This window comes from Panthera onca, chromosome A3, assembly GCF_046562875.1.
Source record: "Panthera onca isolate mPanOnc1 chromosome A3, mPanOnc1 haplotype 2, whole genome shotgun sequence".
NCBI lineage: Eukaryota > Metazoa > Chordata > Mammalia > Carnivora > Felidae > Panthera > Panthera onca.
Genome location: NC_138341.1, coordinates 16,135,419 through 16,154,103, shown reverse-complemented (window position 1 = coordinate 16,154,103; position 18,685 = coordinate 16,135,419). Strand labels below are relative to the sequence as shown.

Here is an 18,685-nt window from a genome sequence, read left to right as displayed (position 1 = left end):
TCGGCTGGGATTTAGACCCAGATTTATCTTGCCCCTAGCACCCATGATGTTTACTACACCATACTATCCCAACGAAAGGAAGATTTTTGACATTTTCAAACATCGTGTATTTTGAAAAATAAAGGATTTGGCTTGCAGGTGTTACAGATGCTTGTTTTTAGAGTATCTGAGAACAATATGATCCCTTCTGGGTGGACTGATCAGAGAAGATAAACTGAGAGGGAAGCATAAACTACTCAAACTTAAGTGTAATATTAAATAAACATTTGGGTTGGGAGCTATCAGGGGCCCTACCAAAGTCAGACTTCCAGATTCTGTCTCTTCCCAAGTCTGTTTGATGCTGAACTTCCCTGTTAAACGGAGAATGGATTCAAGGCTGACGTAGGAAGAAGGATTAGGGCAGAACACATCTTACCCAAGAGATCAGTAATACCATGGAAAAAGGGAACTAAGCCTCACTGACTGGGTAGAAAGGTCTTCAGAAACTGTATGCCAGGCATTGGGAGACAGAGATAAGAGACATAAATTGTAAAGTAGGAATAAATCAGGAGTAGTGTGGTGAGATAAACGTGGATGGGATGTTGTGGGAACTGAAAGGAAGGCTACTTTCCCCTCGCCTACTGAATCATGAAATGGCCTTTCAGAGGAGATGACACTTGTTGGGAGGTTGAAGGATGAAGAAGAGTTGGCCTGATTAACAGGGGGGGAGCTGAGCACCGAAGAAAATGAAAACAGCATGTACAGATAAAACTAAAGAGCAGTCCTTTGCAATGAGTTTTGGGTACCTTTTGAATGAGCCACGTTGTGGCTCATTACAGTTCACATGAGTAACTTGTAGGAGTCAAATTCTAGTAATCCAAGTTTTAATAAAGAATTTATTACACCTTATGATACTTTGAAATATTACAGGTTCATAAGGAAAACCTATTGACGTTTTCTATATGTATAGAATATCAGAGCTGACAGCATCCTCAGAGAATGTCTAGTCAGTACATATTTTCACACCACACAAATATTTACTGCGTGCTAGTAGTCACAGAGGACACAGATGAAAAGATGGACCTTGCCTCCAAGGAGCTCACAGCCTCCGAGAGGAAATAAGCAGACCATAACACAAGTATGATAAAGGGTTGTAATAAGGATAGAGAGTACTGGTTAAACACAAAGGAAGACTCATTCATTTTTCTTGGACATTAGCTGAAGTTTTAATTAGCTCTTGAAGATTCCAGAAGACAGTTCATTTAAGGAAGGAAAGGAAGAAAGGATATTTCAGTTAAGGCTGCTGGTTAAAAGGAACAACTTACAACATTTCTCCTTAAGCCCTTCAGTCAAAGTTCTTCAAACAAAAATTACCTCAAATAATGAAGCACTGTCATGGATAGTTGTCTATTAATAATATAAACTGGCCTAACCAGTGGTTCTCAGTGTGTGGTCCTGGGACCAACATGTCCGGGATGCTTAGAAATGCAAATTCTTGGGCCCCAACCCAGACCTACTGAACCAGGAAGTTTGGTGGTGGGGCCCAGCAGTCACTGCTTTCACGTGTCCTGCAGAGGATTCTGATACCTGATCAAGTTTGAAAACTAGTGGCCTAAGCGAACTGTAGTTCATGGAATAGTTGAAAGTTCATGGGCTTTGAGGACAAAACCTGGGTTTGAATCTCACCTTTCTCACTTATTAGGTGTGTGACTGTCAGTCTATCACCTAATGTCTGTGAGCTTTGGGATTTTCATCTATAAAATGAAATCACTAATACTTCCTTTCCAGGACTGTTGTGAAGACTGGTTGATGTAATTTAAATAAAGTGGTTAACACTGTAGCTAGCACATTTGTAGGCTTTAAATAAATGGTGACTGCTACTGTTGTTAGTTTTTTTAGATATTTTTCCCAGTGAATTTATTACTTTCACTAATTGAGTGAAAACATATTCATATCTTTTGCTTTTAGATTCAAATGCTCAAGAAATCAAAGACATCTATGGACTACAAGGTCAAGTGGAACACAAGTTAGCTTTCTTGAGAACTCATGTGCCAAAGGAAATGAAACTTGTGGTCATTGGCCATTCAATAGGCTGCTATATTTCCCTTGAGATTTTGAAGCTTGCTCCTGAACTGCCAGTAAGTATGCCTCAGGCGGTGACGGTAGGTGCCTGATGATGCTCTTGCACAAATCCTCCTCAGCTCTCCTTCCCCCTTTTGTCTCTTGTTTAACTGATCAGTAAAACAGAGAGGGGGGTTATTTGGTGGCTGTGTTTACTTTTATTTGTATTACTGTGGGCCTGTGCTAGTGTATGTATGTTCATGAAATTTCCATGTGTTTCAAAAAATAATACGGTAAGAGGTAGGGATTTTTCCAGATGGATGCCATTGAATCTAGGGTTACCTGGAATTCTGAAGTTGTATGTAACTCATTGTCTTTTATAAAAGAATAGTGAAGAGCAGTTACCAGCTACGACCCAGCAAGAATCTTTATTGGGAGAGTATTTTGCAAATGTTCATGCCTCCTTTCAAAAGGAAGAAAATTTATCATCATTATCATCATCATTATCATCAGTAGGCAAACAACAGCTGCCCTTTATGGAACACTAAATCTTTATTAGGTCATAAGTCTGGGCCCTTATCTGTTCCACAGCTTGGCAGCCTTTTTGAGACATTCACTTATTCATTTGCAAATTATTGGGTGCCACTAGGTGTCAGATAATAAGTGAGACACTGGAGACACAGAGACCTGTTTAAAGTGCCCAAGAAAGCTGGTGAGCTAGAAGAGACTTAAAACAGAAACTTGTACTTTCACCAACATGTACCATTGAAATGACCTTTTGAATGGATGCAATTCACAACATAAAGTATTTCTTTATTTGATAAACATATATTAAACACTGGCCATGTGTCAGGCCCTGAGCTGTGTTTCAAGGACATCCCAGTGAGTAAGACAGCCTTTGAGGTAAGAGAGTCCAAAGTCTCGTGAAGGAGACACACTAACCCATAGGTCTGATAACTGTGATCTTACATAAGTACGGGGTGTGAGGGAGTACTATTTAACCTTGTAATCCAAATGCAAGATTGAAAGTGATTCCTTCCTGGAATCTCATTCCATATGATAAAATACATCTAGTGGAGTTTCGGAGCTCACTAGGAATTTTCTTTTTCTACCAGCTTGGCACACTTACTTCTTATAATCGCCTTTAGGAAATGTACAACTATAGCCTCCGTGGGTGTGTTTTTTAATACCAAATGGAAATTGTTAACTTTCTTTTATTGAGTATAAGAAAATGTATTTTTCATTTCTGAATGTGATTTTGATAAATTCAAGATTGCAATCCATTTGCTGTTTTATTGTTTCTATTTTTTTTCCCATGGATAAGCCATCTTAATCAGAAAGGAGAGATTTCATTTCTGTTTTTAGCATTTGGCTTGGCTTCTAATCTCTTTTGTGCCTTCTAAATCTCCTCCAGTACTGTGTGATGAGGTTACCATCTTCACAGTGCCCAGCCCTGCCACTCAGTGCTTCTGCTTACACAGTTGCCATAAGCCCTGGTTCCAGAGCTAAGACACCTACCTACGTTCAAACAGTCAGTGTCATATTTTGTCTGTGTGACCTGGGACAAGTTATGGAGTATCTCTGTACCTCTGTTTCCTCATCTGTGAAATAGGGATAATAATATGTTCCCCAAAGGATTTTTGTGAGGAATTATATAAAGAAGTAAGAATGCTGTCTAGACCTTAGAAGTTCCACAATAGGTATTAGCTATTATTATGATGATGGAAATGACAGTGGAACCATTGGCTCACTAATTAAGTTAAGTACTATATTAGTTATCAACAGCAAGTAACAAATTGCCCCAAAGCGTAATAGCATAAAACCATACACGTTTATCCTCTCACAGTTTCTGTGGGTCTGGGATCTGGCTGATCTTATGATCTTATGAGACTGCAATCAAGGTGTCTTCCAGGGCTACAGTCTCATTTGAAGATTTGAATTGAGACAGAGGTGCTTCTAAGCTCACTTATGGGGTTGTTGGCAGGACTCCATTCCTTGAGGGCTTTTGGAATGATGACCTTGGTTCATTGCTGGCACTTGGGTGGAGTTCACCCTCAGTTCCTTAACATGGGAGAGTCTTTCTAACTTGCCTCATTAGAGCAACTAAGGTAGAAGAGCCAGAGGAAGAGTCTGATTGCAAAATGGAAGTCACAGACTGTAACCTCATTACAGAAATCATATCCCATTACTTTTACAGTATTCCATTTGTTAGAAGTAAATCACTAGGTCTAGCCCCACCCCCGCGACTCGAGGAACAGATTACACTAGAGCATGAATATTAGAAAGTAAGGATCACTGGGAGCCATGTCAGAGGATGCCTGCCACACCACTACTACAGTTAGGATTCCACTTGTGTGGTGTACAATCAAGTATGTAGATACATAGATCTATATAAATTAAAAGAATGCATTTATTTCCCAGTATAGAGGTGAGTTTATCCTGTCAAATAGAGTATAGCAAACTGATATGAAATAGCATTTTGGGTTATTAGTTATCCCAGGTGTTTTAAACACTTAAAAAATACATATTTTAAAGAAAAGAGTCCTTGGCATATTTGAAATAATAATAGCATTACCATTTGTGATAATTTTTATTTATTTATTTATTTTGAGACAGTGCATGCACAAGCAGAGGTGTGGGGGTGGGGGCAGAGAGAGAGGGAGAGAGAATCCCAAGCAGGCTCTGTGCTGGGCATGGGGCTCAGTCTCACAAACCATGAGATCATGACCCAAGCCAGTATCAAGAGTCTGATGCTTAACCGACTGAGCCACCTAGGAGCCCCCATTTGTGGTGGCTAATTTTATGTGTCAACTTGACTCATAAGGCTAAGGGAAAGCCAGATAGCTGGTAAAACATTTCTCAGTATGTCTGAGGATGTTTCCAGAAGAGATTAGCATTTCCATCAGTTGACTGAGAAAAGAAGATTTGCTCTCATCATTGTGAGTGGGCATACTCCAATCCATCCAGGTCCCAAATAGAACAAAACTCAAGAAAGGAGGATTCTTTATCTCTCTTCTTCAGTTGAGACATCCATCTTTTCCTGACCTCTGACACTGGAGCTCTGAGTTCACTGGGCTTCAACTCTGGGCCTTACACCATCAGCTCCTCTGGTTCTCAGGCCTTCAAACTCGGACCGAATCATACCACTGGCTTTCCTGGTTCCCAGCTTGCAGATGGTATATTGTGGGCCTCCATAATCATGTGAACCAGTTCCTATAATAAGTCTCCTTTTATATATATCTATATCTTTGTGCGTGCATGCGTGTGTGTGTGTGTGTGTGTGTATCTCCTATTGGTTTTTTCCTTCTGGGGAGCCCTGACAAATACACTATTCTGTAAACATAGAGAAGAAAATATTCATTTCTGAGTCCTTCACAGTCTATTAACTTAATCACCGATCTTTTTGGTTTTTGTTTGTTTCTCGATTCTGAATGTGACGTATGGTTTCTCTTGTGCATATTTGAAAGCAGTTGTTGAACACACCTGTTTTGAACCCATCTCTCCATTTTGGCCTGCATTCACAGATCTATTGGGAAAAAAATACAAATGCATCTTAAGGTTAATGCAGCTTCTTACAGCTCCTTTAGCTTTAGAGCTTTCTAATTATTGCTCTACTTCCAGGTGTTCTTGCCCTTGAAATAGTGGTGAAAAGGGGAAAGGAAGATGAAACATGAGCTTAACGTACTCTGTTTGTGAAGACATAACTCATACTGTGATTATAGAGTTTTCAGAGGGACATGTGAAACTGTGTTTTCTTAAAGCGGGTGTTTTCTAGAAAATAACGCGTGCGATAAATTGTCCATAAAGGTCACCCGGGGAAGACGGTGAACATCTGTATGATTTTTTTTATTATTATTCAAAAGCTTTATCTGGTTTCAATTAACTGCATTGTTGAAGTTCCCCCCACCCCTCTTTAAACACCTGGCCCAGTTAATATCGGTGGTGTGATCCCTGCTGAAGTGTTGAAATTTCAGTGTCTCTGGGCTACTCTAAGACGGCACGGTGCCTGCATGCCTGAAGTTAGCATGACACGCTCCATTTAAGATGCATTGGACAATCAAATAAGTTTGTGTAAGCCAGAGTGTTGCAATCCCTAATCATTTTGCCAAAAATAAGTTAGCTGTTATGTTTTATAACATATGAAGTGTGATAATAAGAAACTTGTGTTTCCATCTCTTCTGTTATTTTTACTGGAATATTTGACTCCCATAAGATTTTGAAGACATATGTGTAGTTTAGTAGCTGGTTTATTTGCTTTTATTTTGGTTCAGTTCTTTATAATATTTTTATAACTAATTATAGGAAACTTTGGTCTTAAAATCATTTTAAGTAACTTATTGTACACTTTAGATGTATTATCTGACCTATATTTAAATATACTAAAAAAAATGGCTTCTTTAAAAATCTAGAATTAAAATTTTTTTTGTTTCTTTAAGCAAATTTGTTACATAGAATTATCGAAATGCTTCCTATGTTTTGACAGTAATGTCCAGAATAAAGAATTTAAATAGAAGCTAGAGAAAATAGATATTTGGAAGACTGTTAAATAGTAGCTGTCATAACTTCTAATAATAAACATAGTTTTAGACTCATAGGATCTTAGAACTGAGATGGGCTTTGGGAACAGTCTTGTCCCATCTTTCTTTTCATGGATGGGAACTGAGAGCACAGTCCCTTGCCAGGATGCAGTCTCAGCTCTGTCTGAATCCAGGGGTGGGGTCCTGTTATGTTAGCTGTGGGTATAAAGAGAGTCTAAGAAGATATTTGATGGGTCTTTCAAACTTAGGATGATAACAGAGCCTGCCAATAGCTCACTATACTCGTGGACTATACGCAACAAGCTGCACGTGGTCCATTACATTGCAGCTCAGGGAACAGGAGATTCCATGAATGAATGCTGTTTTAGCAATTCGGAGCTAGAGGTGGAGTAATCAGAGCAGAAATAGTAGTCTTATCCCCACTATTTAGAATCTTCTTTCAACATTGATCCTATGTATGTTAAAAAAATGTGCCATCTGATTTTGCCAGTAAATTGTTTGCATAAAGTTCAAGGTTGGGAGTTGAAAGCCCTTGATTCTTAAGTAGACTCAGCACTGAGTCTTGAGGTGAACCTCAAGTAATTTAACTTTTATTTTCCTCTAAGTATTTATATAGCACTTTATGAAAACACTTCATTCCCTTCCAGGGATAGCAGATCCTTCAAAACCTTAATTTTTTATATCATTTGGCCTTTTCTTGGGGAAAATGCACAATAACATAGAGCTTCCTTTGTCTGTCTGCTTGGCAAAAATGTCTTCTCTCTAAATGAAATTTCCAGATTACTTGAACTCACTTTTTGAAACACCAGATTCTTTTATCCAGTTGGATAAAACTGTGTCTAAAATTTATTATTTATCTGCATCCTTATCTGCATCTGCATCCTTCAACAATGCATATTGATTATGGAGGAATTAGTGGTTCAAGGACATCATTTTGAAAAAGTGTTATTATACTATAGTAAAACACAATCAAAGGAAGTTTCCTATGTCCTAAAGTTCCTTATATAATAGTGCTTTTAAAAAATAAAAATAAAAACTTGTCTGTTTATTTTACAGTTTCTCTGTCTCCTTCCTCAGTGTTAGGCTCCGTGTTTCTTCCCTATTGCAGTTTCTTACTGCAGTTTGTTGCTAGTAGAGAAAAAAGATAATCATGTTAGAATTTTGTGTTAAGAATGGACAGGTCTTGGGGCGCCTGGGTGGCTCAGTCGGTTAAGCGGCTGACTTCGGCTCAGGTCATGATCTCGCGGTCCGTGAGTTCGAGCCCCGCGTCGGGCTCTGTGCTGACAGCTCAGAGCCTGGAGTCTGTTTCAGATTCTGTGTCTCCCTCTCTCTCTCTCTGACCCTCCCCCGTTCATGCTCTGTCTCTCTCTGTCTCCAAAATAAATAAACGTTAAAAAAAAAAAAAAGAATGGACAGGTCTTAAATGAATATACAAGAGTAAAATTGATGAAATTAAGTACATGGATTTGTTACTGCTCGGAGCTTTCTTTTGTTTCTTTTGGGATCCCTGGTGGTGTTTTAGGTACTCAAAATTTGAGAGACTCAAAACACACTGCAAGTACAGCTGAGAAGCTTGAAAATTTTTACTGAAAGAGTTAAAATAGCATGTTAAATCACATGTGTGTTGATTTAAGAGTGCCTCTTGTCTGCAGTAAGGAAAAAGAATATTCTGCAAGCAATGAGATTATTTAGACTGTGGTGCACTTCCACTATATTCTGATGAACCTTCATGTCTGCAGTCAAAGTTAGATATGCTTGTGAGAAATATCCATATAACATCAACAGTGGAGATAAACTGGAGGGAGGGGGAAGAATAGGAGATCATTCACATGTCAAAGTGACTGTTGTGAGAGACCTGTCCCTAGATTAAGTGTTAAGAAACGGAAGGCAAAATGAGGAGGTACCTTAAGGCTCTGAATGTTTTGAAGAAAGAGATGGCCCCTCACTGAGAAGATCAGAAGACTTTGTGAAGAGCTGGTATTTGAGCAGGGGAAGACTGAGTTAGTACTTAGAAATGTGTAGGAGTAGAGAGTTCGATGTTTGGGTGGTAGGGGGTTGTTATATATTCTAAGCAGTGGGAACAGTATGAAAAAAAATGGTTTTTATCCCTGGACACATGAAGAGAGCAGTGAGCGATCTGATTAGGGTGCAGCATAGTGTGCATGAAGGGAGCCGTGGGAAGTGAGAACCGAGGCTGATAGAAGTGGGAACAAGAAAGTTTGGGCTCGAGGTTTGGACTCTATTTCTTGGACAGCAAGGAGCCACTGAAGGACCTGTGATGATAATAGTCCTGCATCAGAAATATTAATGTCTCAAGAAAAAGGTGAGTGAACTGGGGAGAGAGTGTAGACTAAGAAGCTAACAACCAAGTGATGGGCAGGTTTACTACTAGTTCAGATGAGAAATAATGAAGACAGTATATGGAATTTGCCAAGGGAAATTGTTAAGAGAGGAAAGAAACGGGTCATAGATATATATGAGGAGAATGAGTTTCTTTGATAGAGAGGAGGATGAAGAAGAGGAAGAGGGGCGCCTGGGTGGCTTAGTCGGTTGAGCGTCTGACTCTGGCTCAGGTCATGATCTCCCAGTTCGTGGGTTCAATCCCCGCTTCGGGCTCTGTGCTGACAGCTCAGAGCCTGGAGCCTGCTTCAGATTCTGTGTCTCCCTCTCTCTCTTTGCCCCTCCCCCATTCATGCTCTGTCTGTCTCTCTCTCTCTCTCTCTCTCTGTCAAAAATAAATAAACATTTTTTAAAAAATTTTTTTAAAAAAAAGAAGAGGAAGAGGAAAAAGATGTAATAATTTTCCAAAATAACAACTACAGTCCATTCGTGGATTCTGAAGCCACTGCAGTGGCTTCAGTCAAGATAGGGTAGACCGTGCTATAGTAACACAGGGTCAGTAGCTTTTAACAACAAACGCTTATTTACTGTTCATGATACAAGTCTTTTGGGGATTACTCGCCCCATGTAGTTCTCACCTTGCACTCTTAATCTAGAATCCAGATTGATGGAGTAGCTTCCATCTGGAATATTCCAGTCTCATGGCAGAAGATAAAAAGGAAATAATGAACCAGCCACTGCATTTTAAAACCTCTGCCTGGAAGTGACATTTGTCGCTCTTCACACAGCATTAGACACAGCAATTTATACGACCAAGTCTGCCATCAACAGACTGCAGAGTGTAAGGAGGCTGCAAAGTGTCATCCTCCTCAGAGCAGAGAAACTTGTTTGTGAACAATAAAATAGCATTTGTAAAAATATATCTAATAAGGTAGAATGGAAAGTATTAGTGTATTGTATTGCGAAACTTCTGTTTCACTTTTTATGGAGTGTGTTGATATCCTACATTACAATGTAGAATGTATATCTTACTGTGAGTTAAGGTTTAAAAAAAATTGAAAGCCATTACCCTAAGCTGGAGTGTACCACTGAGTAAGAGAAGAGAAAGGAGAATGTCAAGGAAGATGTGGATACATGGTGGATTAAAGATGGCCAAAGATTCTTTGCCATTCCTCTCTCAAGAGATGAAGTCCCTTTCCCTTCTCTTTTGCATTTGGGCTGGGCATGTGACTTTCACCAATGGGATACAGTGGAAGTGATATTCTAATAATTCTCAGCTTAAGGGGACTGGGAACTTCCATTTCTTCCCTCTTGGAAGCCAGCTGCCATATACAAAAGTCCAACTGCCTGAGACCATCATGCTGTGAAAAAGCCCATGCTGGCCACATAGGAGGAACCAGGTGTGAGTGAAACCTTGGACCTTTCAGCCTATCTCATTTGCTACTGAATGCAGCCCAGGGAGTGACCAGCCAATGCCACATGGAACAGAAGTCCGGCTGAGCCCTGTTTGAATTCCTGACCCCACAGAATAAGAAAGAGTAATCATTGTGGTTTTAAACCATAAGTTGGGGGATGGTACATTATGTGAAAATAGATAACTGAAATAGGGTAGCAGAGTTGAGTTCAAAGAGAACTTCAAGCTTCTAGTATTGGTAACCAGAAGGCCATTAATGACCCGTAAGAGAACGTTTGTAGTGAAATAGTGGGAGAAGGAGATTGCAAGCAGTTAGGTGATAAATGGATCGTGTTCCAGGAATTGGCCAGTGAAGAGGAGGAGACAAGATGATAACTTAAAGAGTACACTGGTCAAGAGAACATTTTTTTCCCTGTAAGTGGGAGAGCATTTCACATGCTGAGAGGAATAGCCCATGCAGAGAGCGATGTTGAGAATGAAAGAGAAATGGGAACATTTGTTGGAGGATCATCATCATCTATTTGTCTCTTAAACTTGCACACTTGGAAACTAGGAAAATTGAATTTTTATTAATCTTGGACTAAACCCTTTCAAAAGTGTTTTTGTGATTTAACTTGGTTCTTCATTTGAGTCTAGAAACCTGAAACAGTTTTTAAAATTGATCTATTGTCATCACTAACAATTATACCCAACATTCATTTGAAATTTGCAAAACAAGTTTACATGTAATAAGGACAAGAAACAACCTAATTTTTTCCATTTTGTGATGGAGAGACCATAGTTCCAGAGAGTTACGTGTCTGACTTTTATGTCAGTTAGCCATGAAGCGGCAGAACCAGGACTCTGCCTTCTGTTTTCTGACTTTTCCATTATCTGTTTTCCAGGTGAGGTAGCTAGGGGGGGTCATGATGATAAGGGGTAGAGTAAGTTACTTTGACAAACCACCAAAACCTCTTGGGCCTAAATGTAAGATTTCTACTGCTGTTTCTTTAATACTTGAGCTCTTTAAATACACAAGGAAGACTTTAATGGGAAGCAGGTCAATGCTTTCATGGGGAGCTCAGAGAGAATTAGGAGGAATGAGAACCTGTGTGTTTTCTAGAGCAAGGAAGATAAAGGGACTTGGTGTTCAGGCATGGGCCAAGGGCAGAAATTGAACTCAGAAGACAATGAATCAGAATCCTAGGACGGAGCTGGGGGCAGAGGGGAGATGGAGTATGGAAGGAAGTGGGTGGTTCTGTAGACAAAGGGCACAGGAATGCCACACTTGTGTCCTTGTGAACCATGAGTGACCCCTGGTACGTGAAAACCACAGAGGTCAGGCAGTCAACAGCTAGCTACTCTGCTTGGTGAAAGACTCCATTTCAGAAAATAATAAATCCCCTGTTCTGAGGCAGGTTTATATAGAATATGATGAAATGCTATTTTACCAATCACTTATGCATTTATTTAAATGTATTTACTTATCTGTTTATGTGTATGCATACACATTATCTTTTCTGAATTACCCAGGAGACTACCTTGCTGAAAGCTGAACACATGGAAAGTTTCAACTTTTTGACTTCAGCCATTTTTTAGTCATCTGCATATTTTTTAAAAAATCCTAAAATTGCTTTCAAAGTGGAAAAATTGTGTGGGCTTTTTTCATCTTTTCATAACTCAAAAACTATTTAATATATTTTTCTCAAACTGTGCAAAAAAAAAAAAAATCACCTTTGGGCTGAAACCAAGCATGGAAAATTTCACCACAAAGGGCTAATTTTTTTGGAAAGCTGCAAGAAAGTGAAAACAGGGGTTTATAATAAAACATTCTTCATGCATGTTAATACTTAGTACTTTATCTAATGTGTTTCATCTGAGTATTTCTGAGCACTTTTCTGATTTAAATATTGAACCATTTTAGTATTTGTGTATCCATGGTACTATCAAATATGGAAAATTCTCCCCATCCTCTCACAGACCCAGTATATTGGGAGTTAATGACATGTGTTTAAAGGAACAAGTAATGCAAGTGAAGTGAAGTGGCTACTAGCCAAACAGCCTTATATGCTGCCTACACTCATGTTATCACCACCGCTTCCTGGCCCAGGCATAGTTGTGAGTAGAATACAATAGATGATAGGAGGCACTCATTCAGATATCTAAGCCGGCATTTCTCAAAGCAGCATCAGCATTACTTGGGGTCTTGTTAGCAATGTAGATTATTGGGTCCCACTCAGACGTACTGAATCTGAGACGTTAGGGCTGAGACCTAGCTATCCGTGCTGCAGGTGATGCTGGTGCATGCTCCCACCAAACTTTCCAGAAGCTGGGAACACAGAACGTATGGAGATTCCGTGGACAATTAAATCTGCCCCTGGTCTTTCGGGAACATGTCAGCTCTGTCTTCTCACATCCTCCCTTGGAAGCAGGAGGAATGCTAATCAGGTTCTCTACAGGAAAGTTCTTTTTTTCTGTATTTCACGTATCCTAGCTCTTTCTGCCTACGATCCGATCCACAAGCACAGTGACCCTCTTGAGTAGAGGTGCGGATATCCAGATTGTTCAGGGAAACAACACTCCCAAGAAGTATTTTCTCATTTCCTTGAGTTATCAGGGTCAAACCTGGGGTGGGAACGTATATTTCACTGTCTTTCTTGGATTTAAGTGGCAAGGTAGCAGAAGTCTGTGAGCAGAAGCTGACTTAAGCCCCACACTTCAGGGTGCGAGTTCTCAATCTTATGTTTTGCAGTGGCCTCTGCATTCCAGCAAACCCCAATGCCTATGTTATTGTGTCTCTAGGCACTGAAGTAGCTGTATTTGTGGCATTATAACAAATTCTGAGAATGTTCTTCTGGTGGCGGAAGTCATCAGTCAACTGTTGTATGTGGGCCTTTAGCTAACCACCTTGTTTTGGAGATAGGAAATTTAGACATAGCCTGGGAAAGGTGTTCAAGTAGTTTAAAGCAGTGTAAAGGTGGGGCGCTTGGGCAGCTCAGTTGGTTGACCATCCTACTCTTGATTTCAGCTCAGGTCATGATCCCATGCTTCATGGAATTGAGCCCCACATTGGGCTCTGTGCTGACAACGTGGAGTGTGCTTGGGATTCTCTCTCTCCTCTCTCTCTCTCTCTCTCTCTCTCTCTCTCTCTGCCCCTCCCCTGCTTCCTCTTTCTCTCTCTCTCTCTCTCTGTCTCAAAATAAATAAACATTAAAAAAATATAAAGCAGTTTAAAGTTATATTTAGTTGCAGTCCATCTCAGCAAAGCACGAATACAGCTATCTAAGCTAATATAGATGGAAAGGAAAAAGAGACTCCTTTTTAAATTGATCATCTAAAATTTCTATCATGAAAAACTTCAAACAGAAAAATAAAAATAATTGTAATTGTATAATGAATTTACAGAACCCATTATCCAGATTAATATAGCTACTAGTATTTTGTTACCTTTGCCTTTTTTTTTTCTTAAATACTTTCAGTTGAATTGTAACCCTCATGGTATTTTACCCATAAAGACTTCATTGGGCATCTTGAAAAGGGGGCTTTTTGTTATATAATCACCATGTCATTATCACAGCTAACAAAATGATAATTCTTTGATATCATCTAATATAGTCAATATTCAGATTTCCTTGTCCCCAAAATGTTTTTTTACAGTTGGTTTGTAAGATCTTAAATTTCAGGAAGGCAAAAAAGTAAATGTAACTTTGAAGGTTGATGTAGTAGACAGAGAGACTTAACATACTAAATGTACCATAAATTGCTTTTGTAGCTCAACACGTACCTTTTTAAACTGAACGTGAAATTGTTTACAGAAAAGTATGGATAGATCATAATTTTATGTAGGTCATTTTAAACCTATCTAACTTGAGTTTTCATGCTTAGAGAATAATACAGCACCTCCTCTCAATATTGTTTTATCTAATAAGAAAACAATGAAAATTTGAACTGTTATGCATTGTTGCATATTAGGGTATAAAATTTTGTAGAAGATACTTAGTTCTCTTGTAGATATTTAGAATTATTAAAGATTAAATTATGAACTATTTTTTGCTGTGGCAGTTAGTATATTACTGTTGCTATCATTTGTGGGTCTTACTTAATCTACCCAGCAACTCTTTGAGGGGCTCCTGTTCCCATTTTCTACATGAGGAAACTGAGACCTCAGACAGAAGTAACTTGCTCAGGGTTAAACAGCTGGTAAGTGCCTGTGGTAGGATTTGAACCCATGTGTGTTTGACTCCAAAGTCCATGCTCCTAGCCACTAAGCTAAAAGGTTAGCTTCTTATTATAGAGAATTTGTAGAAATCAATAAAAAGAACAGTAGCTTTTTCAATAAAGGCACAGAGGACATGAACAGATAACTCACTAAAGAAGAGCTAATAAAATCTATCAAAAAATATGTACCTAGCACAACACATGACACAGTGCTTAATAAATTAGTATATGGTAGTATTTAATAATGTCTGCTTATTGAGTATATAGAAGCACTTCATAATGCTTGCTAAATGGACCTCGACAGTTATCAAAATGAGCTGCTACAATAGTAGCAGTATTTAAGAAAAGTTTAATGTTGTATGTGTATATACTTCTGTATACACTTGTAGAAAGTCTGAACTGGTAAACACCAGGTGGCTTATATTAGTGATCTCTGGGTTTAGAGTTAAGGGTATGTTGGAGGTAGAGACTCTACATTGTTTCTGCTATTTTACAATGACTGTGTGTTATCAGAAAAAAATAATTCCTATAAAAAATGCCCATACCCTTTGAACCTACTAATTCTTTTCTTTGGAATCTATATTAAGAAAAAAATCTCAAAGATAGAGAAAACACTCATGTACAAAAACTTGTCATTTGTTGTAGCAAAAAAATTGGAAACACCCTAATGTTCCGCCCTAAAGGAAAGGTTAAATGGACTATAGAATGTGCAACTATCAAAATATATTCCCAAAGGGTGCTGTAGTACACAAGAGTTATAGAATGTTAAGGAGAGTATTAAAATATATACAGAATGTATGAGTAAAACTATATTAAATGAAAACATACATTTAAAAGCTTGAAAATAAAATTACCAAGGTGAATATAGTGATTGTGTTTGAGTGGTGAGTTTGGGGGTGATTTTTTTTCTATTTACTTTGTGTTTTAAAATTTTCCTTTCGGGGCGCCTGAGTGGCTCAGTCAGTTGAGCGTCCGACTTCAGCTCAGGTCATGATCTCACGGTTCGTGGGTTCGAGCCCCACTTTGGGCTCTGTGTTAACGGCTCAGAGCCTGGAGCCTGCTTTGGATTCTGTGTCTCCCTCTTTCTCTGCCCCTCCCCTGCTCATGCTGTCTCTTTCTTTCTCTCAAAAATAAACATTTAAAAAACTTTTTAAGATTTCCTTTAATGGCATATGTTTCTTCACTGCTATAAGCATTTAATGATTATGTATTTTCTTTGTTTTTTAAGAAAGCACTTTGTAAGAGTTCATAACAGAAAGTTGGTTCAGGAGAGAAAAGTTTTGGTAATTTGTTAGACAGCAATCGATAACAGATAAAAGGGTGACAAGTAAAAAGGTGAGGTCAACTTCCTGGTCTCTCTGCAGGAAAACCCACCCCTAAGACCAGTACTGTCACCAAGTCGGTAGCAGCATCTTTCGCAGTATCAGCAATGCTCAGATCTTACCTGTCCTACCTACTCTTCATCCTCTACTCAGTCAGCTAGGCTTTTGTCCTTCCTGGTGATTTTTTATTAACCTGTGTCCCCCCCACCATTCCCAGAATAATTTGGATTGTTGATAGGTATGTGTTTTGATGGTCTCTTCATGATTGTTATTTGAATGTGATTTTTTTTAAAAAAATCACAGTTGGGATTAAGTCATCATTCATCATACTGCTAGAGTAAAGAAGGTTCCTTTTCAGAACAATACAGTCCTATTCAAATCTCATCAGACTATAAGGTTCATAGTGGCTAGGACTCTAAGAGGCTCTGGGATATGAGTGAGTGCCAGTGCTAAGGCAGAGGGTTATCTTTATGAATACCCTCACAGTTAGATGGATACAGGTATGAAAAATACGCTCATACCTTGCTACATTTAGACTTTGTTATGCCAGTGAACTGGGTGTTCACAGACATACAGACTCGTAGAGCCTTAGTGGATGGAGCACAGCAGTCAGAGAAGAGAGAATCTGCAAAAGTGTAAAAACAGATGAACAAGATTCTGTGAAGTTCTTCTGTGGCTAGTGTTCATTTTAGCCAGAAGATTCTTTTTTAGGTCTATCAGCCTATGGAGATGAGAACTGTGAATGTGGTCTTTAGGGAAGGAAAAGGCTCTCTAGTATGGTTGTCCAGTGCATGAGGCTCCTTCCCCCTCCCTTCTTGCTCTGATGGAAAATCTGTGAGCAATATGTAACGTAGGCCACAACAAATTCCCTCAAGTGGAAAAAGCCCAGCAGGCACTGAAGGGGAGATGCTTCACAAGAAGAAAATGTGGTCATCTTGAGATCTTGCATTCCAAGCCAATTCAGACTAACTGCATTGGGTTGGGAAGAAGCCAGATTATCAGGTGTCAGAAAGATATACTGATGAAGGGATAAAGATTGAAGCCAGCATCATTTCTGGCAGCCTGTCCCTAGGAAAGCAGACAATACAGCATTCCCAGTACCAATTTTACAGAGTCCAGAGGGAGTATGCATAAATGAAGTCTGTAGATAGTACAGAAACTCCATTTCAACAAATAATTTTAACTTACCAGTAGAGTCCTGGGAGCCTCTATAGTAAACCAAATTGAGTGTTAAAGATTCAACCTTTTCCTTTTCTATTGCTCAGTACCCTTAGGGAGATACTGAGGAGCTTCGTGAGCCCCACTGCAGGCGAGAAAGGCTCTGAGGGCTTCCATAACATCATACAAATGTTGACTGATGCTGACTCAGAAGTGATTTCATGAAATCTTAGGGGCAGATTCTGGTTATCTGAGTTGCAGGGGAATGTTCCTCAAGGTCCTCTGAGAGAGATGGTCTCCCGTGGCCGTAGTCCCTGTGCCTGCCAGTGCATACCTAGTGCTCCCTCCTAGCTATTATCACTTCTTCTTATCCACTTTTTTCTGCTTTTTCCTCCCAGCACCCAACAGATGCCTTCTGCCCGTCTTCTAAAATCATCTCAGATGCAGACTCTTTTCAGAACTCTTTTCTGATTCTCCTCGGTCATTTTTATTGTCCTTCCTTTGAAACCTTTTTTTCACAATTCTTATATATTCCACCTTGCATCATAGGTATTGTAATTCATTTGATACTATTAGATTTTTAAGCTTTTCTTTTTTTTTTAAGTTGAGGTATAATTTACATAAAAGAACTCTTTTTCTCTCCCCACCCCAATCTACATATTTTCTCCTACACTGCTTTTCAGTTCAGCAATCTTCACTTCAGCTACATATAAACTTTTAAACCCAACTTTTGCATTCTCAATTCAGCTATTCTAGTTTTTGCTTATAAAATTTCCATTTTTTAATTTTTGTTGTTACAAAGTCGTAAACTTCTGTTGTGTCTGATAATCTCAGTATCCAAGTCTCATGTTGTTGCATTTCTTTCCTGATGTCCCCTCTTTGTTTTTGGTCATGTCTTCTTGTCCCTCAGTATATTTGTGTAGGAGTCCGAGTTCTCCGGAGAAACAGGACCAGTGGGATATGTGTGCATATAGAAGGGGATTAACTCTAAGGAATTAGCGAACACAATCCTGGAGGCTGACAAGTCCTAAGAGCTGTAGTCGGTAAACTGGAGACCCAGGAGGAGCAGGTGGTGTATCAGTTCTAGTCCCAGAGCAGGCAAGCTAGAGGCCCAGGAAGAGCTCACATCTCAGAGTCCAAAGGCAGAAGAAAAACAATGTCCGGGCTCAGAAAGAGTCCTCAGAAAGAATTCTCTCCTACTCAGTCTTTCTGTTTTATTCAGGCCTTCAGCTGACTGGATGAGGCCAACTGACATCAGGCAGGGCAATCTGCTTGACGTGGTCTACTGATTCAAATATTTATCTCATTCAAAACACCCTCACAGATGCACCCAGAATAGTGTTTGACCAAATATCTGATCATCCCATGGCCCAGCCAAGTTGACATGGAAAATGAACCATCATTGCTTAGTAAGCTGTTCTTTTTTTTTTTTTAATTGAATACCTGACGTTCTATGTGAAAAATTGTTATGACAATATGAGGCTTCTAGATTCCTCCATGGAGAATTTCCTTTTGCTTTTGACTAGCAATTATGGTGAGGGATGATCACTTTAATGCCATCTGGAATCAGGCTAAACTAACAATATCTTTGTGAAAGTTGGTCTATTTCCAGTTGGTCACTACTTCTAGGGGGTAGCCCTTTGGTAGTTCCCACTGAAAGGCTAGGGTGCCTTCTC

The 18,685-nt window shown here is 39.2% G+C and overlaps 1 protein-coding gene and 1 non-coding gene across 7 annotated transcripts in view; both read left to right on the top strand.

Annotated features, from left to right (window-relative positions):
* The window catches only part of LDAH (lipid droplet associated hydrolase), a 110,583-nt gene that overhangs the window by 40,163 nt on the left and 51,735 nt on the right, over window positions 1-18,685 (top strand). For 5 of the 6 annotated variants that reach the window (XM_078444936.1, XM_078444938.2, XM_078444935.2 and 2 more), the window contains one exon: window positions 1,948-2,117. In XM_078444936.1, the coding sequence (XP_078301062.1) occupies window positions 1,948-2,117 (170 nt within the window). Of the gene's footprint in view, window positions 1-1,947; window positions 2,952-2,988; window positions 6,293-18,685 lie in introns of those variants that run through there. The other variant, XR_009615100.3, reaches the window with a different exon arrangement.
* TRNAQ-CUG (transfer RNA glutamine (anticodon CUG)) lies at window positions 9,110-9,194 on the top strand. Its single transcript has one exon. It is a non-coding gene; the product is annotated as a tRNA-Gln (tRNA).